Consider the following 27,404-nt stretch of genomic DNA (forward strand, 5'->3'; position numbering starts at 1 on the left):
GGGGGTTCTGTTCATAGTTTCTTGGTTGGAATTGCTTGTCAGTGTCACATTGAAAAACTCGTTATGGACAGGGAATTTGTTTATTCTTGAATTATACTCTTAAGTGCTTAGTACAGTGCTCTGGCACTGTAAGCACTCAATAAAGATAACTGAATTAATGAAAAAAATCCTAAAAGTTTCAAATGAGAAAAGAAGCAACCTGGCCTAGAGGAAAAAGCATGAGCCTGGGAGCCAGAGGACCTATGTTCTAATCCTGGGTCTGACCTTCACCTGCCCTATGACCTTGGGCAAATCACTTAGCTTCTCTATGCCTTATTTCCCTCATCTGCAAAATGAGGATTCAATACCTGTACTCCCTCTTACTTAGACTGTGAGCCCCATCTTGTATCTACCCCAGTATTTGGCATGTGGCAAATGCCACTATTAGGGACATGGAAAAAAGAAAGATGGATATTGCCCAGGTCATTGTCAGCATCATTGGCTGAACCAATCAGGATAATGAAGCATAAGATTCAAGTCTCAAATATGGCTTTATTTCCTCAACTGTAAAGCGGTCACATATACCAGCAGCTTTTTAGAGAGGCCAGAATTATTATAAATTAATTCTTAATCTTATCAATGTGGTATTAACTGTTTTCTACTGATTGTGTTTACATCCATCCCGAAGACTGAGTAGTAATAACCATTTTAATAATGGCAGAAACACGATGACGTGTGAGTTTGATTCTTTTTTTTCCTCATGAAATGGTAGAGAAATTCTGAAATGAAGTGACTTTTTAGAGCTCTGAGACATCTCTGGATCTGAAAGTTATTGATTGGGCATTAGTCAACTCTTTCAGGAGAGAAGGAATAGGAAAAATGATCAGAAATGGGCCATTGTTCTGGGAGTTCTCTTTTATAGCTTGGCATCTCTTCACCTCCCCACAGGGGACGAAGACTGATCCACGTCAACATCTAAGAATTTTGCTACATGTCACACCCTCCTTGCTGACCCACTGAGAACTAATTTAGAAGCCTTTCCAGTTTCTGGTTTCTGGTAGGATTAGCCTTGCCACTGAATTTCAACTCCCTGCAAGGGGCCCTGGCCGGTCCTAAATTATCTTCCCAGGGGCGGCTACAGCAGTTTCAGTTTCCTGAGCCCTGGCTCACCCAGTTTAAAGGCCCTCTTTGTTGCAGTCATTTGGGTTTGTGGTTGACTGATATAAACACGATGAGATTTAGTTGGATTTTGCACTCATTGTGGTTTGGAGGAGCAGATTGCCCTACCTTTCACTTTGCATTTCATATTATGTAGAGCCTGCAGACTCTGTGAACGCACTCTGTGAAAGACATAGACTTCAGAAAAATTAGTGGAATGACTGTGGTGTATTGAAGAATGATATATGGTGAGCTGCTAATAGTAACCTATGTCACAGTTCCCTCTGACTGACTTAAAATTAGCATTTTTTATTTCTGGAAAAAAAATAGAAAATCAGAAAATGACTTAAAGCTCTATTGAAACATAATCTTTAGGGAAAGCTACAGCCAAAATGAGTAGACTCCATGAAACTGGGTGTGAGGAATGTGGGCGCCCCTTTGTAAACAAAATGTATTTACCCTGACATCCTGAGCCATGACTTTAACAGAGCTGCCTTTTATGGTTTGAATGGCGTTAGTGACTATCTATTTTTCTGTCCCTTAGCTATGATGTCATTTTTGCTGGTGGTCCCGAAGAGCTGCTAAGGAAGTTCCAGAAGATTAACCACAAGGTGGTGTTTGCAGCCGATGGATTATTGTGGCCAGATAAGAGATTAGCTGATAAATATCCTATCGTCCATATTGGAAAACGTTTCCTGAACTCAGGAGGTACTCTGGATGACCCTAAAAATATTTTCATAATCTAAACCTTGATTGGAATAAGGAACAGAAATGAAAGTGGCCAAAATAGCTGATTGTAATTTGATAGACACGTCTTTTTAATCTTGGATTGTTATCTTTTATGAAATAGTATGGTATCAACAATGAAGGAAGAAAGGGGCTCAGTTATTATCTCAACTATTATTAAATTGGTTTTGTTAACTTTGTTAGGTGTTCTAAAGATTTTGCTACAGATAAAAAAGTGATTTATTTTTGTGAGGAGTGGTGGGGCCATGCAGGAGGAATACTGCCCTTCGTTTGAGATGTAGAAGAGAAAAGAACAAAAGAAGAAGAGGTCCTCTATAATGTTTTGGATTTTTTTTGTAGGGATGTCATTATTTCTTTTCTCAAATGTTATGATTTTATGATGAAATGCTGTTGAGAGGCAGATTTTAAAATCCTTGGGAGCAGTTGGGAAGGATTCTTGGAGTAATTGAGTATTTATATTGTCCATTTTCTCCCTTGCTTACAGACCCGAGTCTGTTTTGAGAGACGTGCAATTCAGAATAAAATATTTATATTGTCATTTTATATTAGTGCCTCAGTCATTTCCCTTGATTCCTGGGAGCACCAGTGAGATAAAATCCTTCCTCTTTCTATTGCCCAAGTATAATCACTCTTTAGCCCCAGCAACCTCCATAGCCTTAAAGTGCAACTTGAAAAGGACATCAAAGGGGAAAGAGCAACTTTATGCTGTTGAATCGCTTTCTTTTAAGGAGCTATTGATCCTGGGCCAAACATGGCCGATGTTGACCATGTGAATACAGTTTTCATGGGACTACCATCTAGGAGCCGGGGGAAGTGGAGACATCCGGGCCTCCTCCGCATAAAGTGGCAGACAGATGTGGAGGATGGAGGTGCTGGGTTAAACCAACTACAGATGGTTAGGGAGAAATAAAAACATCAAATGTCAGGTTTTTTCCAAATTAGTTTCTGACTAATTTTCAGTATCGTTATTAGAAAACATTAGAAAGGAGGTGAACTTGTCTGCCCCAAATCTTCCAAATAATAGGAGTACCCCAGGCATGGATAAGTTAACATTCCTGAATACTCTGCTGCTTCCTAAATTGTAAGTTTATTTACATTTGTAAATCTGTCTGTATTGAAATTTCATTTGACTTGTTTTCTAGTTTGTAGATTTCATATTTTTTCCTTAGTAAGATACACAGACATATTTCTTTAGTTCCCTCCAAGTTTGAAGCTGATATCACTAATGGTGAGGACTTTTTTTTTTTTTTTGCCAATGGGTGTGATTGTGGTTTATGAAACTGATGTGTCTCTGATAATCCCTTCCAAATTGGAGGTGTGTAGCAATATTGTCTATTGCTACAGTGACACAGCTGTTCCCCACCTTTTCTGGAGACATTTTAGTTTTTTCTTCTTGGAATCATGGTCTCCTCAAAGCCTCTATTTCAAGCTAGTCATCCCATTTCTAACTGTTGTATGTTAGGATAACCTGTCTTCTGCTACTGACTTCCAACTGGTCATTGAGATTCCTCTGCCTCAGCTCCCCATAGACAGAAAGTTCTAAGAAATCAGAATTTCCTCTTTGGAAGAAGAATATGGTATTTGGAAGAATACTTTATTTGGAAGGAGCTCCAGGTGGATGTGATCCGTTCAGTCTGTCCAACAACTCTTTTCTGCATTCTCGGGACTTTAAAATGAAAAGGGAAAATGAGACATTAGACAAGTTAAAATCGGCATCTAGACAGGAAGCTCCTTGTGGGCAGGGACGTGCCTACCAACTTTCTTATATTGAGTGCTCTGCACCATGTAAGTGCTCAATAAATAGGATTTCTTGAGTGACTGATGGCTTCTTCTTTGTTTTGTGACAGGATTTATTGGCTATGGTCCCTCTGTCAACCAGATTGTTCAGCAGTGGAACCTGCAGGACAGTGATGATGACCAGCTCTTTTACACTAAAATTTATATTGATTCCATTAAAAGGGTAAGTGGCGTTATGGATTCATTATGAAAGGAAAATGCTTTAATTCTTTTAAGAGCTGCTTAATTTCAGGGTTTTTTTCTCTTTTTTCCTTTTCTAGGGTATTTTTAAACATTTAATATGTGCCAGCCACTGTACTCTTTGGGCGCAGGACAGTGCCTCCTCAAACCCCCTAATAATAAGGATAATGATGGTATCTGTTAAGTGCTTCCTATGTGTCAAGCGCTATTCTAAGTACTGGGGTAGATACAAGCTCATTAGGTTGGTCACAGTCCCTGTCCCACTTGGAGTTCACAGTCTTAATCCCCATTTTCCAGATGAGATAATTGAGGCACAGAGAAGTTAAGTGACTTGCTCAAGGTCACACTGCAAATAAGTGGCGGAGTGGGATTAGAACCCAGGTCTGTCTGACCTCATCTCATCTGTAAAATGGGGATTGAGATTGTGAGCCCCACATGGGATAGGCACTGTGTCTAACCCGATTTGCTTGTATCCACCCTAGTGCTTAGTACAGTGCTTGGCACATAGTAAGCGCTTAATAAATACCATAATTATAATTATTATTTATGTGGACTGTGTCCTACCTGATTAGCTTGTTTCTAGTCCAGCACTTAGTACAATGCTTGGCACGTAGTTTGTGCTTAACAAGTAAATATCACTAAAAAATTGTGATTAAGTGGCTAACCGATTTAAATTAGATCTATATTATAATAATAATAGCCTTAAAGTCATAGAAGTGGCTTGAGGAGGGCCATGATGGATATCAAGGAGAGCCCAACATCACATAATTTCCCCAAGCGCCATTTGGGACCAACCTCTGAGACTGAATCCTGTGTGAATGGACCATTGTTCTGATCCAGATAGGCATTGCTAATGTTCTAATTAACTTTGTACTTAGTCCTATCACATTTATAATAATGTTCTCCAGAATTTTCAAACCCTGACATGACTGTGTAAGGAAACTTTGTGAAGTTTCCAAGAAACTTCCACCAAAATATGTGGTCTTCTCATTAGGTCATTGAAATGTCAATTACCTTTGTGTGGTGTTTTAATGCACGTATACATATATTACAATACATAGTAAACACATTTACTCTTTGGTTTCTTAATGAGGAAGGCTCAGAGTGGTAATTATCAGCTTCATTTGTAGTTTCACTTGGGAAGAGGGACTTGAGCAAAGAGATGGTGAAATGAAACGTCAACATTAGTTCAGAAATAGACCAGATGGTCCCAAGGCCTTGAAAACCCTTTACAGGGCAGGATAGAGGATTTAGGGTTATTCCAGGATTGAAAGACAAGACTTTAAAAGCTGACCAGAAATAGTAGGGTGCAGCTTTGCACCTATTGGATACACAAAATGTGGGTCAGTGCTGTTATTTCCTCTTTTGCGATTCCCCAAACCCATTACGGAGCTTCTTGTTCCCCAGGCCATCAGGTGTGGAGACCTGTTTGCATAAGGCCTCCATCCAGTCGGGGAAGTTATTACATTGTGGGAAATGTCCAATTAGGACATGTTCCAACCAGAGTAACAAAGGCTTACACTCTGTTAGAACATTCACAATGCAAAACACCTGAATATGTTTAAGACTCCTTCCATGGATTCTAGGTTCAAAGTTTTGATTAAAGAAAAATTGTGAAACCTGTTTATTAAGACTTGAATTGTTGACACTTAGTTGACTGTCAAGTATGCTTCTAGCAGATCAGGAGGAAATATTTCAAGCCTGACTATTCTATTTGACTTTTTTTTAACCTAGCAATCAGTCTCAGACTCAATTTGATCATTCAGTTCTGATTTCAGTCATCTAGTGTTGCCCACAGATGATTTGTCATGACCTTTCAGAGGATATCTTTAAGCAAACCAGTACTCTGCTTATAGACACTTTAGGAAGAATTATGTATGCTGGTAGGATACTATTTAATGTCTGAAACCCATGACAAAGCACTGAATAATACAAATACAAGAATGGGAACCCTTGAGAGATAATGACATTTCTTTACAGGAGAATGAAAAGATCCTAGAAAATGTAAACTCTTTTTTAAAACAGAAGTCCTCATAGCTTTACCAACGTGAAATTCAATTATAGGAGTGTTTTAAGTAGACCCATCTATCTTAAACACCAGTGTTTCCTGTTATTACAATGACAGCAAATTTATGTTTTAGCAAACTTCTGGGAGTCTTCCATTTTCATGCAGTGATTTGTTACAAAGGTCTGGCTGTATGTAAGCCTGATAAATATCATTGAACTGTATACTCAAGTTCTGCGTAGCATAAGAACACAGAGTTGCAATCTCACAACATTTTTTACTGTTTTCACTACTTCTGATTTACAGAAAGCTATTAACATCACCTTGGATCATAAATGCCGGATTTTCCAGAACCTAAATGGAGCTATTGGTATGCAGGCTCTTTCCTTTATTTTCCTTTTTAGCCATTTTAGGAGTGAACTGAGTTTTCCTACTGGAGCTTTTAGAAAGGGGATATTAGTAGTTTAAATTTAGCTTTGCTAACAGCCTGTTTAGAGTGATCTTTGGGTAGACATTGCATTACTCTTTAGACAGTTTGTGATTTTAAAACACGTGTTGCCTATAAACCTCACTGCCAAAATAAAATTAGGCCTTCTGTTCTGCTGCCTTGTCTTTTAGCTATTTCCTTGACCTGCTTCACTAAATCAGAGAGATCTAGGTTTGTTTTATTTTTCACTTTGAAATTACCTTCTGTAGAGAGAATGTGCTTGGTCTTTAAAGGAACATTTCTGACTTGGGACTTCCACAGTATCATTATTAAGCATAGAATATTTGGCCCTTACTTTTCATTCTTGTCATCTCACTTATCTTTTGGCTTTTGTCCTTAATATTAGGCGGGTCTTGAGTTGATCGCCTTTTAGGTCGTGAAGCTGGTTTTTTTTTTTTTCAAAAAACAAATGTTATTCTTTGCTGAGAAGCTGAGTGGTGGGTATTATTGCTTGGGTGATATATTTTCTGATTGTCCAACTCAGCTATCTGCTAGGCCAAAAGTGCAAAAGGGAGGTTGGTGAATTATTCATATCCTGCTTCCAGGATACACAATTTTCTGCACAATTTGGAGATGGTGGTGCCATTTACATGCCTGCTGTCACTACTGCCTGCCCTCCCAGTTAGGGGAAGAGTAAAAATAATAATAATTTTGTTATTTGTTAAGCATTTACTCTGTACCAAGCATTGTATTAAGCACTGGAGTAGATAGAAGATAATCAAGTAGGACACCGCCCCTGCCTTACAAGGGGTTCACACTCTGGTTTAGGGTAAAGGGAATTTGGGTTTGAGTGGGGGAAGAGAATGAAGGAAACAAGCCTTGGTAAATTGTTTCATCCTGGCAGCATAGACTTGAACTCCAGGGAAATGGGCTAAGAATCTCATAGTAGATCCGATATATCAGTATAGCAGTATAGTCTATGATGAGGCTGATGACACCAGAATCATTCATCCAGGGATTCGGATTGCCCTCCTTCAAGGTGAATGGGACCATATTGTAAGTTTCAGGGAATGGTACTTTAGTAGCAGAAAAATGATAATAGGCTTTCTCAACTGCCTGATTTACTCCCAGAGGAATCCCGGTCCAGATTATATGGGGAAACAGATACTAACATAATTTACAGGTAAGAAGAAAGAGAAAGAGGATAGATTATGAGTTAGTGCTCACAAAAGAGGGTATGGAAGATGGATAACAAAAAACTAAGGGAGGCTATGTGTTCGCAAGTGCTCAGGTGGTACAGGAGTGCTAAGGTGGCTTTAGGCTGGGGGTAGTGAGAATCTAATCTGAGGAGAGTAAAAGTTAATCAGGGAAGGCCTCTGGTCAGAGATGTGATATCAAGATGACTTTTGAGGTGGGGAGAACTGGAGTCTGCCAGATGTGAAATGGGAGGATGTGAGCAAAGTGTCGGCAGAGGGGGAGATGGAACAAAATTCCAGCACAGTGACAGACTATTTTTTACACTGTTGTTATTTTTTAATGGCATTGGTTAAGTATTTACTATGTGCCAAGCACTGTCCTAAATACCGGGGTAGATACAAGGTTGTTTACATCCATGTCCCTCATGGGGCTCACGGTCTTAATCCCCACTTTATAGATGAGGTAACTGAGGCACAGAATTTAAGTGACTTGACTAAGGCCATACAGAAGCCAAGTGGCAGATCCAGGATTAGAACACATATCCTCTGATTTCTTGTCCGAGTTTTATCCACTAGACCATGCTCTTTCCCCTGTTTCATTGTTGGCGTGAAACCTTGCTAGAGGATTTCATTAGGAGTTTCAAAAGATGTAATTTGGAAGACTGTGACCCCTATGTGGGACAGCGAGCATGTCCAACCTGATTAATTTGTATCTACCCCAGCACTGGGAGCAATGCTTGACACATAGTAAGAGCTAACAAATAATAATAATAATAGTAAAATAGTGGAATCACTGGAGCAGCCACATGTTTTTGTCTTAACTCTGACTTTTTTTACCTCCTAGATGAAGTTCTTTTGAAATTTGAAAATGGAAAAGTGAGAGCTAAAAACTCCTTTTATGAAACCCTGCCTGTGGCAATTAATGGAAATGGACCAACTAAAGTAAGTTAAGGGGCCTGTCTGAATGCCTGTGTCATGCCATGGGCAACTTAGGGGCCAGGTTCACATGAATAATCTGCCCTAGCTGTCTGACATAGAGAGAAACCTTCCTTGTGAAACTGTATTTAGTTAGGTTCAGCTTCCTTTTATCTCAAAAAAGGTTGTCTGGTTTGAGATCAATATATCATGTCATTAGCCTAAGCTCAGTGGGCATCTAAACTTCTCCTGAATCTGTGCCAAACTTGGCAGCTACAATTTTTTACACTACAAACTCATTACAGATCCATTTTTTGAGAATCACATTATATGTGCTAGGAAACTACTTAATAATAAAAAAAATTGGGATCTCTGACTTTGTTTATGAATATATTTTTACAAGGGCTAAACTGCAACACAGTGTATTTACTAAGTGTTAGGGCTATGTCTACATTTTACTATTTTTAGAAGATATTTGTCGAGTATAAACTATTTTTCCCAGGGTTTCATGTTTCTTAAAAAACCCATCTGCGAATGAATTGAGGCAGCAATGGAAGTAAAGCCCTTTTTCTCTTACTCTGCGCACTGAAATTTTTGTGGCAGGTTGGGTAAGAATCAACTTGATTATCCCTTCCTTTGATTGGAGGAAGATTTTGTTTTTTCTGTGTCATATTCACTTCTGAGATGTAAAATGGGCCTTTGTGTGTAGCCTAATAGAGAGTGCCTTACTACCAGTTCCCTGCTGGGGCAGACTTTCTCAATGAGGGTACTGCTCTCCTGGAGTAAGCTGGGGGCTTCTAAAAGCTATGTTAACTCTTTCAAACCATTTAGTAAAAGGAAATGTGCAATTTTTTTATCTGTTAGGACAGTTGACTGTGACTCAATCTACATCAGGACTCCAAAGATGTAATACCCACATACAGTTAGGATGGCTTCTAGGGGCAGGAGGACAATCAGTTTGCTAAAATAGTTTTATGTATTTATTTATTTTCAAATCTAAACTACTCTTAATTTAGCCAAAATTTGGATAATCAACTTTTTTCTCAGACAGGTTAATCAAAAGTACCCTAAAAGCTGAAAGAGTTAATGTAATTTTTCAAGATTGCATTGTCAAATCAATCAATGGTATTTATTGAGCACTTACTGTCATTGTACCTAGGACTTGGGAGAATGCAGTTCAATAGAGCTGATAAACATGATCTCTGCCCACAGGGAGCTTAAGTCTAGTGGGGTGACAGCATCAAAATAAATTACAGATAGGGCAGAAGTTAAACTCCTGGGAGATTGGGGACCAATCTCAAGAATTTTTGTGTGTCTTAATATGACATGGCTCTGTGGGTGATGGATAAATGTTAGTTGACCAAAAGATTTACCCAATGTAAACTCGGATTCAGGATTCAAACGTTTTATCCCATTGCTGAAGCTAAGTGAAATGTAAAGAAGTCAGTTCCTTATTGCTGGTCACTTTGATGAGAATACTGACCTGTGCACAGAATGGTCATAAATAACTATCCTCCTACTGACCCTGGATTTCAGGATGATGCCTAGTCTAGAGGGATAATGCAATCGATTGACTGATTGAGAAGTTCCTGGGTCTGGGAGTCAAGAACCTGGATCTCAGTGCCTGTTCTGGCACTTACTTGCTGTGTGACCTTGGTCAAGTCACATAATGTCCCAAAGTCTCATTTTTCTCCCTTGCTAAATAGTGAAAAGAATACCTACCTGCCTCTGCCTCACAGGGATATTGGGTGAACAAAATGCAATTAGCTGTGGAAATATACATTGGGGAAGTAAAAGTACTATGTGAATTCAAGATATTATTATGTCTGAAAGTTTTTAGAAAGTCTTAAAATGAGTATCTAAAACCTCCTCATTCATTATGACCTTATTGAAGACACATGTCCTCCAAGAAGTCTTCCCATACCAAGCCCCAGTTTTCCTCATCTCCCTCTCCCTTCTGTATCACCCCAACTTGCTCCTTTTGTTTGACTCCCCTCCCAGCCCCAAAGTACCTATGTGCATATCTGTCATTTTATTTATCCCTTTGCTCTTCCCTTTCTCCATCCCCAAAGTACTTATGTATATCATTTTATTTATTTGTATTTATGTCTGTCTCCCTCATGCTAGACTGTGATCAGGGAATGCCACTATTTATTGTTGTAGTGTACTTTCCCAAGTGCTTAGTTCAGTGCTCTGCAGACAGTAAGTGTTCAATAAATGATTGAATAAATTGAATGAATGAATGAACACTTGAAATATCCTCCCCTCTCATTTCTTCTGGTTTCCTCTTACCCATCCCTTAGACTTCCATGGTGCAGACAGGTGCCTGTGAGTGCATTTAGAAAAGCTGCTAGCCAAGCAGAATTTAGATCAGTTTGGCAGCTCCCAGCTGCAGTTCCTAGAGTGTTGTAGAGTCCACCTGCCCGAGGAAATTCATCTGAGAATCAGGGCAGCCTCTGCACTTGGCTACACAGAACAGCTATGGACTTATCAGCAGGTCTGAGCCAGCTGGTCTCTCGCTTTCTGGATATCTTTACCCCCCCCCCCCGCCCCCCCCTTCCCTCTCGCCCCCCACCTTCTTCCTGTCCTTCCCCACCAGAGGATGTCACTGAGGCCTCTGTTTATGTAATTTGAAGATACCAGAAAGGCAGGACATTCTTTCCAGATGAATGGATGAAGAGTGACTATAGGGACTGGTGACCCAACTTTGCACTTTTGTCTATATGCCTGCTCTCAAATTTGACAGGCCTGTGCACATTTTAAACCATTAAGAAAGATCAACTGTGCTTTTAAAAATGCTTGGCTCATCAAGAAAGCATCTCCAGCTATGCCTCTTCACATATCTGGAAATTTGGTCTGACCTGAAATTGCTGTAGGTTAAACAGTATGGAGAAAGATTTCATCCTTCTTTGGATTTTATTTGGCACTCAGCATTGAATTGCCCATGAGCACTATGGGTTCTTTGTTGGGTTTTTTTTCCTCATACTTTCCTCTGAGAGCATGGCAGGCTGACTAGAAACAGACCATCTGATGAGATACCAGTAGTCACATAAAATATCCTTAAACATTCCTCAATAAGTAGCTGAGGATGGTGGGGAGGAAATATAATGGTGCATATTCTAATTTACTGTAAAATATTCTCCAAGGGGAACATGCCTGGTTCTTATAGAAAGTGTATGTGTATTATCAAATTATAATTATCAGGCATATCAAGAGGTACTTTTACATCAATTACTTTTGTTGTTGCAGTTACGGTTTTTCTGAGTTTTATCATGGGGAGGATTCCATAATGGTGATCAATATCCTGAGTTTCTATTTTATCCTTCCTCTAAAGAGATCAAACACACATATTCTAATTTATTACCATACTAACACTGCTATGTTGCAGGGTATGGACTGTAACCACAATGATAAATTGCTTTTCTTTATGGTATTTTTTAAACCCTTTCTACAAGCTAATAAGAGTGGACACAGTCCAGGTTCCACGGGGGCTCACAGTGTTAATCCCCATTTTATAAATGAGGTAAGTGAATCAGAGAGAAGTTAAGTGACTTGCCTCAGGTCAAACCAGTGAACAAGTGTCAGAGCTGGGATTAGAACCCAGGCCCTTCTGACTCCCAGGCCTGTGCACTATCCATTAGGCCACAGTGTTTTTCATTTTCTTTTTATGTACATGGTCTCTCTCCCTATTTTCTCTCTCTCTCTCTCTCATATTTGGGTCTCCATGACCTAGGAAAATTGCTTGCAGTTTACATAATTACTTTGGGGAAGGCTTAAACCAATGAACGGGGTGGACGTGGAAAACATTTTTTTTTACCAACAGATCCAAAGCCAGGTTTTAAAGGATCTGTTTTGACAGATCAGAAACAGCTTTCGAGAGCAGAGGGTTGCCCAGAAGGTCCATCAACAGAGTAACTGGATAACTAGTTCAGAGCCATTTCAGAGTTGTCAGAATTATTGTCTGAAGAATCTGTGATGCTTCCAGAAGCTACAAAGGAAAAAAAAAAACTTTTACCACTGTTTGTATTTTGAATTTTACAAGAAGCAGCTAAAAGGGAAAGTCCTGGTCTAAACTATTCTGTTTCCCTTCCCATTCATCCTTGTAAACTGAGGCAAGGGGAAATCCAGGATATGTCACACTGTGAAAATGTTAATGTTAAAATGAAGATATATCCTCTGGGCTTCATGGATTTCCCATGGGTGCCAGGGATATTGAAAATTAGAAATGCCTGTTTGTAGTTTTTAGACAGGTTTTTGGGCAGTTTCCAGGGTGTTGTTATTTGAGGAGCTCAGCACTTTAGTGGGTCAGGACAGATCTAACCAGCACCAAGCTCAACTCATTTGGGTTCATACAGATCACTGCCAAATGAGTTTCTCCAAATTCATGAAATTGATAATTCCCAAACTTATTTGCATTAATTCAAAGTGGCACCACCAATGGAGAGGGCTTTGTGGTCCTTTTGATGGTCTGGAAGAGCCTTTTAATATGCACAACAAAAGGCCAATAATCAAAATTATAATTATGATGATAATAACAGCAATGATACGTATGTACCCAGCACTGGGCTAAGTATTTGGGCAGATAAAAGATAGTCAGATTTTACATGGACCCTGTCCAATTTGGGGCTCATGGTCTAACAGGGAGGGAGAACAGATATTTCATCTGTATTTTGCAGATGAGGGGAGTGGGACACAGAGATATTAAGCGACTTTCTCAAAGATGCACAACAGGTAAGTGGGGGAGCTAGAATTAGAACCCAGGTTCTCTGACTCCCAGTCTTGTCCTCATTCCACTAGGTCTGTGAGCACAGTGCATACGAGGTCAAAGCTGTAAACCTGTTAAATTGTCAGTGATGGTGCATGGACATTGGTACCTCTTTCAGTGATCAGGCAGGACCTCAAAGGGTATCACGGATACTAGGCTGGGATTAGACTGGACTCCTTAATCTAGCCAAAGGAACTCTGTTATGGGAAGCATCGTCTGTGCATCAGGTCTGATTTAATTTGTGAGTCATGAGTTTTTGTCATTTTCAGATGATGCATTGATGAATTCTCCACCTCAGACCCTCATTTAGCCTTGTAAACGTTCCAGTGTCTGGAACGATAGGATAATTCACTTAGGGAGCAACGAGGGTTGATTGGGAGAAAAGGTCACTTTCACTCTGATGTGTAGTGGTAAAGTGAGATCTAGTTTCACCTGAATGGCATATCCAACAGATGTCACAATAAGCCGTTAAATGGAGAAAGGCCAAGCATTTTGTTAATATAGTTTCATAATGTCTAAATGTTTCTAGACAGCTAAATGAATTTGAATGATAGACATGTGCTTTCTGAAGCACTAAAATCAATCAATCAGTGATAGTTATTGAGCACTTACTGTGTGCAGAGTACTGTACTGAGCACTTGGGAAAATATGACGCAAAGGAGTTGGGGTACACGATCTCTGCCCACAAGGACTTTTCAGTCTAAAAGATGTCTCCTTTGTTTACTAGAATCAACTGAATTATTTTGGAAATTACATTCCAAATGCTTGGACAATTGAAAATGGCTGCACAACATGTAATCTGGACATGATAGATTTGACATCATCAAAGGTAAGTTTGGGAAATTTGGGTCCTATAGGGCTGCTGGATTATTTCTCTTTTAGAACTAATGTCAAACTGTAACTGGAATTTCAACATAGCCTTTTGATGATGCTTGTTTCATGTATAACTGGGATCCATTGAATCTGATTGTAGCCTGCCAGTGATTAAAATAACTCAGATATATATTACTTATTAAGAACTCATTACTTATGTGTGAGTCACAGTTTATGTTCTACAATCATTTGTATTCAAATTGGGCAAAGGTCAAGAGAAAAAGGTAATTGTAAATAAAAAGTAATTTGCCATTTCTTAATCAATCAGTCTTATTTATTGAGTGCTTACTGTGTGCAGAGCACTGTTTTAAGCACTTGGGAGAGTACAGTACAACAATACATACAGTGTAACAATACTTACAGTCTAACAATACAATAAACTTACAGTCACATTTTGAAATGAAATGGGTGACTCTTTTGGAGATGGTTTTGTTTAGAGGTGCTTTCTCAGGGAAACAGGCTAAAGTGGCATTGCAATTTTCTGTCGGGCACAATTTCCAATGAAAGATAAGTGAGCAGTAACATTCACTTAAGCTGAGTCTTTCATGGAAACCACGGAGATCTGGCTCTTTCAGAGCATTGTTTAGAAACATGGTTCCCCTATGGTATTTCCCTGGTTTCTGGTACCCTGGAAGAGCTCTTTCTGGAAGAGCTGGAAGACCTCTTTACCAGCCCCACAGCATTTATGTACATATATGTAATTTATTTATTTATGTTAATGTATGTCTCTCCCTCTGGACTGTAAAGTCACTTTGGGCAGGTAATGTGCCTGTTATATTATTGTATTGCACTTTCCCAATTGCTTAGTTCAGTGCTTTGCATGTGGTAAGCATTCAATAAATAGGATTGATTGACTGACTGATTGAGAACAGGAGTTCTAGAGTGTAGTCTACTTCTTGAGCCACCTGCCTATTGCTCATAAGAGAGGAATTCTTTGTTTTTGAAGTTGGTGAACTGTATGCTGATGTGAGGTCTGACTAAAGAAGTAACTATACAGATGTAGTAAGAGGTGGAGGAGTAATAGTAGTAATAATAATATCTGTGATATTTGTTAAGCATCTACTGTGTGCAGGCACTGTACTAAGTCATACACTGTATAATCCTCTTGACTGTAAGCTTGTTGCGGGCAGGGAACGTATCTGTAATATTGTTATATTGTACTCTCCCAAGCACTGCACACAATATGCACACAGTGAGCTCTCAGTAAATATGGTTGACTGACTAAGCACTGGATAGTTAGAAGAAATTGGTTTGGACACAGTCCCTGTCCCACATGGGGCTCTAAAGTAGGGTGGCGTAGTGGATAGAGTCCAGACCTGGGAGTCAGAACATCATGACTTCTAATCTTGGCTCCATCAGTTGTCTGTTGTATGGCCTTGGGCAAGTCACTTCACCTTTCTGGGCCTCAGTCACTTCATCTGTAAAATGGGGGTTGAGTGTGTGAGCCCTGCATGAGACAGAGACTGCATCCAGCCTGATTTGGTCATAACCACCCCAGCGCTTAGGACAGTGCCTCACATGTTATAAGTGCTTAACTAATACCACAATTATTATTATTACCCAGTGGTTCATAATAATATTTATTTATAACCTCTTCCTTAACAACTTTCCACAATACGAATATTAGCATATTACTGCTGCAGTTTGCTTAATTGATGCTACTTGGATGAAGAAAAGACCCAACAACCTGTCATATAATTTTTGTTTTTTGCTTATGGGATTGCATTAGTCAAAACACTTTAACTCAGATTCAAACAGTCCATTTGGAATAATGGACTAATCTTTGGATTTTGGTGAACATTTCAAGAGAGGAATATTTCCATAGTACTTGCCTGTACACAAGACACTGATTTTTTTATTTTTGGGAGAAATAGGAATGCTTAATCTGTCTGGACTGTAAACTCATTTTGGGCAGGGAATGTTTCTACCAACTCTGTTATATTACACTCTTTCAAGTGTTTAGTAATAATAATAATGTTGGTATTTGTTAAGCACTTTCTATGTGCAGAGCACTGTTCTAAGCGCTGGGGTAGACACAGGGGAATCAGGTTGTCCCACGTGGGGCTCACAGTCTTAATCCCCATTTTACAGATGAGGTAACTGAGGTCCAGAGAAGTTAAGTGACTTGCCCACAGTCACACAGCTGACAAGTGGCAGAGCCGGGATTCAAACCCATGATCTCTGACTCCAAAGCCCGTGCTCTTTCCACTGAGCCACGCTCCTTCTCTAACCCACATGCAGCATACAGTAAGCCCTCAAAAATATGATTGATTGACTCTGAAGTGATTTTGCAATTCAGAAAATGCAGCCATGACAACATATTTCAGTAACCCATCCAGGAGAACTCTGGTCTCCAGTGAGGATCTGGCCCATGATGGAGGGTGCTGAGATCCCACACTACCTGCCATAGACAACTTTCTTGCCATTCTTCTGGAAGATGGTGACTCTTTAGGAGTGCATTTTCATTACTGGTGATCAGTCTAGGCTAGTATTGTTTCAGCAATAATAATAATAATAATTGTGGTATTTGTTAAGAGCTTACTATGTGCCGGACACTGTTCTAAGTGCTGGGGTAGATACAAGATAATCAGGTTAGACACAGTCTCTGTCCCACAGGGGGTTCTCCATCTTAATCCCCATTTTTACAGATGAGGGACCAAGTGACTCGCCCAAAGTCACATAGCAGATGAATAGGGAGCCAGGATTAAAACCCAAGTCCTTATGACTCCCAGGCCATGCTCTATCCACTAGGTCACACTGCTTCTCCACACTGCCAGCCTTGCCATCCTACCACTGGTTGTGCATGCCTCCCTTCTCTCCTACATCCCAGCCCGCACACTCTACTCCTCTGGTGCTAACCTCCTCACTGTGCCTCCTTCTCTCCTGTCCCGCCCGACTCCGGCCCCCGTCCTACCTCTGGCATGGAATGCCCTCCCTCCTCAAGTCTGCCAAACATTTACACTTCTCCCCTTCAAAGCCCTACTGAAGGCTCATCTCCTCCAGGAGGCTTTCCCAGACTAAGCCCCCCTTTTCCTCAGCTCCCCATCACCTCCCCATCACCCCTACTCACTCCCTTTGGTCTACCCTCCTCCCTGCCCCACAGTACTTGTGTATATATGTACATATCTATAATTCTGTTTATATTAATGCCTGTTCACTTGTTCTGATGTGTATATATATCTATAATTCTATTTATTTATATTGATGCTATTGATGCCTGTTTACTTGTTTGGATGTCTGTCTCCCCCGCTTCTAGACTATGAGCCCGTTATGGGCAGAGATTGTCTCTTTTTGATGATGAACTATACTTTCCAAGCACTTAGTACAGTGCTCTGCATACATTAAGTGCCAAATAAATATGATTGAATGAATGACTGAATCTTTCCCAGTAGGTGGGTCCCCAGATTTCACCCAATAATTGTTCCCAATAGGGAAACTGTCAAGTTTCCATGTTGCAGTAGAGCTGCTAAGATGTGGTTAGGTTTTCATGGAACACCTTGAAGAGGCATCAGTTCTCTGGGATATTAATTCTGAGTGTATAGAGGGTTTGGTAGCCAAAGTTCAATATAGGGTTGAATCTTTAGTGAAAGTTTGGAGAGTATCAGAGGTAATCATGGTGAACTCTTCACTGCATATAATTGCAGCTGCCCATCTATCATTAAAGAAAGAGGTGTTCAGTAATATATTCAGGGTTACAAGTAACAGCCTTTTCCTTCCAACTTCATAAACCAAGGCTTTTAGGAGTAATTTGGGCCACTCTATAGTACTCATTTTGATTGGTAGTTCCAAGGGTTTGGGACAGCCTTTTAAACAACAAACTGAATTCTTCCTATCTGGAAAGAAAGACAGAATATTTCTGGATAAAACTGTTATGTTGAAAGGTTCAGGATTACACCCTGATCTTTTTTGCAGATACAAGTGGAATGAATCTCCTGAACGTGTGCTAATGCGTATTACCATGTCAATTTGTGTTTGTATTAACTCTCTAGAGTGGAATTAGAGAGGTGATTATGCCAGTCAAATTTTTCTTCCTGCTGTGTGGAGAAGTAAATCACTTGATTCATAATGCCTCATGTTTCAGATCACTTTAAAACTGATGTGCTGAAAAAAACCAAAACAAAACCTTACCGCATTAGCTTTTGGTTATTTTCTTCCAATATTTTATTTTTTGTACTCTTCAGTTTTAATTGAGGGAAGTAAATCAAATTCAAAACTTATGTATTTCAACTTTCTTCAAATAATTTTAATAATAGATTAATCTCAATCTCTCAGTCTCTCATGGACATGTACTTCCAATAGATGTCTTCTTATTAGCTCATGTGGGTGTCACCCTTTTAGAATTGTGAGTTTTCAGTTGTCAGAGATGAAGCAAGATTTTTTTAAACCTGCACCTTCGTGCCAGGTTGCAGCTAACTACATGACTTTTTTGTTTGCTTGTTTTTAGGGTTTTATTTTTTTAGGTGGTATTTGTTAAGCACTTACTATGTACCAGGCAGTCACTGTACTAAATGCTGGGGTAGATACAAGATAATGAGGTTGGACATAGTCCATGTCCCACATGGAGATCACAGATGAGCAGTTGAAGCCCAGTGACTTGCCCAAGATTGCACAACAGAGAAGTGGCAGAGCTGGGATTAGAACCCAAGTCCTCTGGCTCCCAGACCCACGCTCTTTCTACTAGGCAACTATTTCCACATTATTAGAGGTGATTTTATCAAATTGTACACTGGAAGCTATGGAAGATAACTGCTACCCCAATAACTGATGCCTAGGGAATAGTTTGATAATCCGATGTCCTAAGGGACAGCTGAATCACCCAGTCCAATTTGAAGGATATGAAGGGGAAAGTTCTATTCTTTAAGGAAATATAAGATTATTGGTAATGTGTGCCTGATTCTTGGCCTTTGTTTGAAATTTGGGATAGTTGGATGATTTTAGTTTAGCCTAGACGCTCTTTGTAAAGTCTGGGGTGATTTGCCTAGAGGCTTGCTTGTCTATGTTATCCTCAGGGACTGCAGGCTTAGCTAGTGGACGAGGACACTGAGGGATTAGGCGTGCAGTGGGGTCTAATGGGAGGGGGAGATATGAGGGTGCAGTTGAGTTGTGCAGGGGAAGGGATTTAGTTTTCCTGAGTATGCAAAACAGCAATGGAAAATTATTTGGAGCTTCATTTGTACCTCTGGAAAACTGTTCTGGTTCAACCAGCCCAAAGCTTCAGCCAATCAACCGTATTTATTGAGTGCATACTCTGTGCAGAGCACCGTACTAAGCACTTGGGGTTGTACACTATAGCAGAGTTGATAGTCACATTCCCTGCCAACAACGAGTTTACTCTCTCATTCTAGAGCTCTTCTATTTAGGTGACTGTGCTCTAGAAGCATGTACATAAGAAAATATTCAGGTAGTCATAGAATCACTTCTTAAAATTGTCAAAACACACTGCACTACCAGTAACTTGAGGATTTCCTTTGAGATCATAAATTCATTTTGGGCAGGGAATCTGTCTACCAACTCTGTTATACTGCATGTGTAGTTCAGTGTTCTCCCTATACAAAGCACTCCATAAATATGATTGATGTATTCTCGGGTCCAAGCTGCAGGATCAAATTCTGCACACCAAAGATCAAGTATCTCCATCAGTAATACAGACCTGAGTGCTGTCATTGAAGTCTGTTAGTTAGCAGGACACTGCCCAAAGAAGAAAGGATAGACAAAGAGGTAGAAAACAAAATCAAGAAAGGCACTAAATCTTTTGGAAAATGACGGACTGTGGCCATAATGTGACATTAAGCCTCAGACAAAACTGAAGTTATTCAGAGCAATTGTGGTTTAGCTGCTAGCCCTGCTTTGGGTCCAGTTGCAAGAGCAGATCTCTGAGAATCAGTCAATCAATCAGTGATGTTCATTGAGCACTGATTGTGGGCAGAGCACAGTATAAACAGCTTGGAAGAGTACACTTCAGTGTAAACCAGGGGATCTAGATTTTCTCCCATTCTGCAAGTAGAGAAATGCTGACTGAGGCTATGCTATCAGTTGTGAATGTGTCTGAGTGGAAAACTACTTGAATCCTTAAAAATAACTGGCTAATATGCACGGTGAAAACATCAACTGCTACCAAAGAAACTATCTGCTGCATCATAGCACTGTAACAAAGCAGTACTTTGCTGATACTTCATAAATAGATCCAGAAGATGAAGAGCCTTTTTAAATGCCCTTCGCAATGTGCTGGACCTCTGCCCACCTGCTGTCTCGCACTCTGTGGCCCCAGTAGGAACACAGTTAGGATGAATTCAAAGGATGTTGCACAAATCACTGTCATTATAATTATAATAATTAATTCCTTCATTCAATTTCTTGGTCCTGGTGTCACAGGACCAAAGCTAGTCTGCAGTTCTGAAGATAAAAGTCTATTGCTATAGCTCTGAGGGGGCAGGACCATGGTTTGTTTGCTTTTTAATTGTATGTATGATCTTATGAGAAGAAATAATAATAATGTTGGTATTTGTTAAGCACTTACTATGTGCAGAGCACTGTTCTAAACATTGGGGTAGACACAGGGGAATCAGGTTGTCCCACGTGGGGCTCACAGTCTTCATCCCCATTTTACAGATGAGATAACTGAGTCCCAGAGAAGTGAAGTGACTTGCCCACAGTCACACAGCTGACAAGTGGCAGAACTGGAATTCGAACTCATGACCTCTGACTCCAAAGTGTGTGCTCTTTCCACTGAGCCACGCTGCTTTTTTATGGTATTAAGTACTTATTGTGTGCCAGGCATTGTACAGATTGCTTGGGTATTTACAATTGGTTGGTCACAGGTTGCTCACAGTCCATGCCCCACATGGGGCTCCCAGTCTTAATTTCTTTTTTATAGATGAGATAACTGAGGCCCAGAGAAGTTAAGTGATTTGCCCAAGGTCACACAATAGTCAAGTGGTGGAGGCAGGATTAGAACCCAAGTCCTTCTGACTCCCAGGTCTATTCTCTTTCCATTAGGCCGTTAGGCTTTCACATTTAGTTATCCAATAAATACTGATGATGATAATAATCCAGCCTTCTATTTAGTTGTAAGATCTGAACATACTACAGATTCTCTGTCTGACTTTTAAGTGGTTTCCTCAGAGGCTGCTATCTGCCATATTTTATATAAGATTGCAAGACAGAATTCCAAACTACGAGGTCCTGGGACAGTCACCGACATTAAAACAGCACTCATCAAACATCATCTTGACTCTGATGGACATGTGAGGATGAAAACAATAATAATAATAATGATAATAATAATGGTATTTGTTAAGCACTTACTATGTGCCAAGCACTGTTCTAAGCACTGGGGTAGATACAAGGGAATCAGATTGTCCCACATGAGGCTCACAGTCTTAATCCCCATTTTACAGATGGGGTAACTGAAGCACAAAGAAGTTAAATGACTTGTACAGCTGATAAGTGGTGGAGCTGGGATTAATACCCACGACCTCTGACTCCCAAGCCTGGGCTCTTTCCACTAAGCCATGTACTCAGTGGCTGCTTTACGGATTACCTGAAATGAGTAGGGCCATAAGGAAATTGGAGAAAAGAAATATTAGAATCACTCAGTGAAACAAAAACTAAGGATAGGACATAAACATGAGTAGTTAGGAGGCAGCAAGTCAAGACAATTTAGCCTGCCAGAAATGGAGAGATGGTCTTGCAACAGAGGCTTTGGTAAGATCATGAAACTCAGAGGATGAAATCAAATTGCCATCATAAAATGGGCTGTGCATGTTTGACTTTGAAGGAAAAGAATGGTTACCACTAGACTATAAGTTTGCTGTGGGAAGGGAATGTGTTTACTAACTGTTGTACTCTCCCAAGTGCTTAGTACAATGCTCTGTACACAGTAAGTGTTCAATAAATACCATTGATTGACTGATTGATTTGCAGAAGATATGAACTGAAATTTTGGTTATATATCATTTTGTCAATCATACTTCCATACCTGGTAAATTCTCACCATGATAGCATCATCTGCAAACCCTGAAGGATATGAAACAATTAATCACTGGTATTTTTTGTACAGTTACCATGTGCATAACACTGTACTAAGCCCTTGGAAGAGTACAATACAACAGAGTGGATACATTCCCAGACAGACTTTAATATAAGTTAATAAATTACAGATGCATACATAAATGCTGTAGGACTAAGAATGGGGTGACTATCAAGTGCTAAAGGAAAAGTGTTCTTTGTTTTTTCTAAAATATTATTTCTTGTCATGAAGATTCATAGTGATGAGTTTTCTATATGAGTTACTATAGATATATATACTATACATATGAGAAGTGATATATATATAGATAGATATAGATATAGAGATATACTATATCTATCTATATATACTATATATCTAAATATATCTATATATCTCTATATCTATATCTATCTATATATAGTACATCTATATATATTTGTATATATATGTATTTATACACACACACACACACACACATATATATAAAGATATATAGATATACTATATGTATTTGTATATATATGCAATTAGATAGATATGTATATAGACAAAGATATATAGATAGATATAGATATAGATATATACGTGTATATATATATATATATATATATATATATATGCAATTAGTCCACCTCTAAATTTAAGGCCATCTTTGATAACCAGTTTTATTCTTCTCTTTAACGTGTTGCCTCTATTTTTAGGACTATCCAAAGGTAACAATTGGTGTTTTCATTGAGCAACCAACACCTTTCCTTCCCCGATTCCTAGACCTGTTGTTGACGCTGGATTATCCAAAAGAAGCCCTCAGTCTCTTCATTCATAATAATGTAAGTTATTGGGGAAAGAGTATATTTTTGGGAAAACAAATTGTTGAGGGATTCATAGTTGCAGCTCAACTTCGTTAATAGCAAATTAAATTTGCTTCCCACCCCAGGACAGAGACATTTGTTTCTATTAATCATTTCTACCTAAAAAAAAAAGATCAAGGAAGGCCTTATGTTAAAGTGGTATGCATTCCAAACCAGGTCAAGTGAATAAAATTCAAGTTGAACTATTTGTGTAAAGGATTTGCTCTCCAAACTTTTTAGGACTTTTGATTTCATAATTGGTCAACTAATTATAAACAGACTTTTCTTTCTGGAGTATATCCCCAAATAATTTGGATTGTGGACTCACTTCTCATCCTTTTATTTCAGAACTGTCTGTTCTTTTGTCATCTTTAATGTTCTTATTGCTGAATTATTATCATAGACGTTGTCAGAAAATACTGAGTTTTGGAATAAAACTTTTAGTGACCTTTTAAAAATATGCTGATTTTTTAAAGCACTCTAGATGATACATTTGGCATTATTAAAATCTCCTAAACTTTGCTTATAATGAAGAGCCCAAAAGAGCCCATATCTTAAACTCAACCCAATTTGATTAAATCATGTGTTGGTGGCCTTTTTAAATACTGACATGATTGCTAATTACTGGTATGCTAATTTTCATTATAAAATGAAATGGCTACTTGTGAACTTTGGCTGAAAAGCAATTCTTCGAGGTATGGTTTTCATCAGAATGGCAGTCATGAACTGTCAACATTTTGCTATTATTTATGACTAGGCCACAACACAGGATTTTTATCCAATAGATTTTTCAGCCACATCATCTCCTTTTCCAAATCTTCCTTACTTCTGCCAAATTTGAAGACTGCTATCCCTAGCGGAGGGGCAGATAATTGAGCCTTGGACTCATGCTTATCGGAGACAGAATCACTGCAGGATCATAGAAGCTTAAAAATGATGTTTATGAAGCTGAATTCAGTACAAACAATTGAAAGTTTGCTAATCCTCCCTTTACCTGCTGATAGTTAAATAGAAAATCAATTTTATGGCAAAACTTAATGTGGACTGCATAATACTTTGGAAAATAAATCTATAAATGGCAGACAACAATCCTGAACCTGGCAATATCTCTCACCCGTGTCTTTTTCCTAGACATTGGAATCAATTCCTGTGTTGTTCTCCAGAGTAATAAGGGTGTTGCTAACTCTAATTCTAAGTTCTATTGCTATGATTACAGGAGGTTTATCATGAAAAACACATCAAGGCATTTTGGGAAAAAGCAAAAAATATAATCACAACTATAAAAATTGTGGGTCCCGAAGAGAGCCTCAGTCAAGCGGAAGCCAGGAACATGGGAATGTAATGTTTCATGTTTTTCTTCATTAAATGCATCTATACATTCTACTGGAAGATATCAGTCCCAAGTTCAGTAGCATCAATCATCCTCTCTGTTTGGAGATAATTGCTGAGCACTTCCAGCTCTGTTCCAGCCCTGGGAATAATTCTGCTTTTTTCTTAATACAAAAAGCTGTTGATGGTCAGAAAATGTGTCTCTTACTGAATAAGATTCAACCAAGTAAAGCCAGCTGTCATTTTCACCTCAGCTGAAGACTCTTGAATCCCTTAAACAAAAATCAAACAGTACAAGATGTAAATAGCAGAACAGATGTGGAGCATTCTTTCCAGATTTAATCAGCCGAAAATTCAAGGGTCAGAAATATTTTGATAACAGCACTAGAAACATTAAAATATCATTGAGGCCAAGTCCAGCAGCCAAGAGAAAAATTTAGCAGCCCACAGTATAATGCCTGAGCCTGACCCTGGTGGATTTCCCATGCTGCTTCTGCTCGCTTGGTGCTGTGGGCTTGCTAATTGCTCTGTGACCTTTCTCTTGGATTTTTGGACTACCCACACAAAGAGATATGGTTTACAGTGAGTAGAGGAAGCCCATTTGGCAATTTGTAGTAAGTCAGTCAGTTGTATTTATTGAGCATTCACCATGTACAGAGCACTATGCTAAGCCCTTGAGAGAGTACAATATATCAATAAACAGACACATTCTCTGTCCAGTAAGAGATTTACACTTTAATACAGGTTTCTTAGTGAACTATGTGTTAAGGAAAATTAGCATTATAATGTGAGATGCATTGACCAGTGCCTTGCACTATTTTTTTTTGGGGGGGGGGGCGGTATTTGTTCAGCACTTACTTGGTACCAGACACTGTACTAAAACACTGGAATAAATTCAAGCTAATCAGGCTGGACACAGTCCATGTCCCACCTGGGGCTCATAGTCTTAATCCCCATTTTACCGATGAGGTAATTGAGACAAAGAGAAGTTAAATGACTTGCCCAAGGTCACCAAGGAGACAAGTGGTAGAACGGGAATTAGAACCCAGGTCCTTCTGACTCCCAGGCCTGTGCTTTATCCAGTAGACCGCACCACTTCTCATTCCATATGCACCCATTTTATTGGAGGAATTTTCCTAATTTCCCAGTACCATTCTGTCCAAAATGTGTAATTGAAAGCTCATGTTATATAAAAACTAAGTATGCCTCTTCCCCCTTCGAATGTGAGCCCCATGTGGGTCAGGGACTGTGTATGATTTGATGATACCGCAGCCTATTTAGCCCAGTTGCTTGGCACATAATAAATGCTTAGGAATTACCACTATCAATATTATCATTACAATCAAATTAAATATCATGGGAAGAATCAACTAGTACCTATATAAATTTAAGCTTGGTCATCAACAGAAGTAGAAAAATGAGTAAACAGGATTCAGAAAACAATGTTTAAATAATTTGCACCTGTTTGATTATGGAGGAAATACCTGTTTGTATGCTGACATCTGAGAGAGGCTCCCCAGAGAGTTCCTTGTTCCATTTGAAAAAGAAACCCAGACTATTCAGACAGTGTACATTCTATTATGTTCTTGACTTGACTCCAACCTCGGTAGAGGTATGGTGACAAAATGTCAAGGCCAACCCTGTGTTCTGTGAAAGACTGATTCATGCCACAATTCTCACTGAAGGGAAATATGCTTTCAAGTAAGAGATACAGATGTATTCCTCATGTCATCTAAAAGAAGGGTCTTTCCAAACAACAACTGAGATTTTTCCTGATGCTACCCTCAGTCTTTCCATTTCTTCCCAAACAGGAAGATCATCTTTTTTATTTATTTTTAAGGTATTTGCTAAAGCCCTAACTATGGGCTAGGCCCTGCACTAAGTGCTAAGGTAGATACAAGCTAATCAATTTGGACACAGTCCATGTCCCACATGGGGCTCACAGTATTAATCACCATTTTACAGATGAGGTAACTGTGGCCCAGAGAAGTGAAGTGGCTTAGCCAAGGTCCCAGAGCAGACAAATGGAGGAGATGGTATTAGAACCCAAGTCCTTCTGATTCCCAGGCCTATGCCCTATCCACTAGGCTGTGCTGCTTCTCCGATCTTTCCCTACCAGAAGACCATCTTTCATCCAAATACCTATTCCTCACCCCTCTTCCATAGCCACTGTTAACTCTTTTCTTTAAGTTTAAGAACTGTTAACTTCTTTTCTTCTCACATTCAAGATCAAATTACCTGTGCATTTCTTCAGTTGCCCCTCATACAATCAGTCTTTTTTACTGAGCACCCATTTTGTGCAGAGCATGGCACTGAATGTTTTGGAGAGGAAAATAATAGAATAGAGAGACATGATCAATTCGTTCATGGAGCTTATGCTCTATTGAAAGAGGTTACAATCTCATGCAAATTAGTTTCAGACCTTTTGGTGACAAAGTAGCCCTTTCATAATACCGGTACTAATTCTCTTTTAGAACTGGTTGGCTCTGAGGGTAGTGGGAAATTCTCCTTGGACATATCCAAGGACTGTGAGCTCGTTGTGGGCAGGGATTGTCACTGTTTATTGTTGTATCATACTTTCCCAACCACTTAGTACAGTGGTTTGCACATAGTAAGCACTCAATAAATATGAGTGAATGAATGAATATGTTATCTTATTGGTCTGAAGAGAAAGGTAGAAAGCTAGTTTAGCTAATAAGTGTTATGTGATCTGTCATAGAAGATGCTTACAGTGCAATGGAACAATTCTAACTGCTCTCCTTTCTTTTCCAGGGATGTTTGTCGTCAGAATGAGCACTGTGATTATTACTTCAGCCTCGATGCAGATGTGGTTCTGACCAATCCAAGTACCTTAAGACTATTGATAGAACAAAACAGGTAGCAACCAAAGTTCCACCTTTCTGTCTTTTTGAACTTTTGATTCCATCCCTGGCCACGGGTCCCCATGAAACTCACCAGCACCACCAAAGTGCCTTCTTAGCAGATTTGCCAAAGTACTTATAGGATCAACTAGGGTCCCAGAGCAGCAGTTGATCTGATAGATATAACTGACAGATAGATATATTGCCCAAACACATTTATTTGTCTTAAAGATGCCTTAGCTATCCAGGGGAAAATTGCCCAATTCACTACCTTCAGTTCTTTAAATTTTGTATTTTTATATATGCTAAATTT

At 39.3% G+C, this 27,404-nt stretch overlaps 1 protein-coding gene across 2 annotated transcripts in view; it reads left to right on the top strand.

The window, feature by feature from the left end:
- PLOD2 (procollagen-lysine,2-oxoglutarate 5-dioxygenase 2) overlaps positions 1–27,404 on the top strand; it is a 113,882-nt gene that overhangs the window by 64,528 nt on the left and 21,950 nt on the right. For both annotated transcript variants that reach the window (XM_029068137.1, XM_029068138.1), the window contains exons 4-11: positions 1,682–1,845; positions 3,732–3,844; positions 6,173–6,236; positions 8,334–8,431; positions 13,897–13,998; positions 22,755–22,880; positions 24,118–24,239; positions 27,003–27,107. In XM_029068137.1, the coding sequence (XP_028923970.1) occupies positions 1,682–1,845; positions 3,732–3,844; positions 6,173–6,236; positions 8,334–8,431; positions 13,897–13,998; positions 22,755–22,880; positions 24,118–24,239; positions 27,003–27,107 (894 nt within the window). The remainder of the gene's footprint in view (positions 1–1,681; positions 1,846–3,731; positions 3,845–6,172; positions 6,237–8,333; positions 8,432–13,896; positions 13,999–22,754; positions 22,881–24,117; positions 24,240–27,002; positions 27,108–27,404) is intronic.

This window comes from Ornithorhynchus anatinus, chromosome 1, assembly GCF_004115215.2.
Source record: "Ornithorhynchus anatinus isolate Pmale09 chromosome 1, mOrnAna1.pri.v4, whole genome shotgun sequence".
Taxonomy (NCBI): domain Eukaryota; kingdom Metazoa; phylum Chordata; class Mammalia; order Monotremata; family Ornithorhynchidae; genus Ornithorhynchus; species Ornithorhynchus anatinus.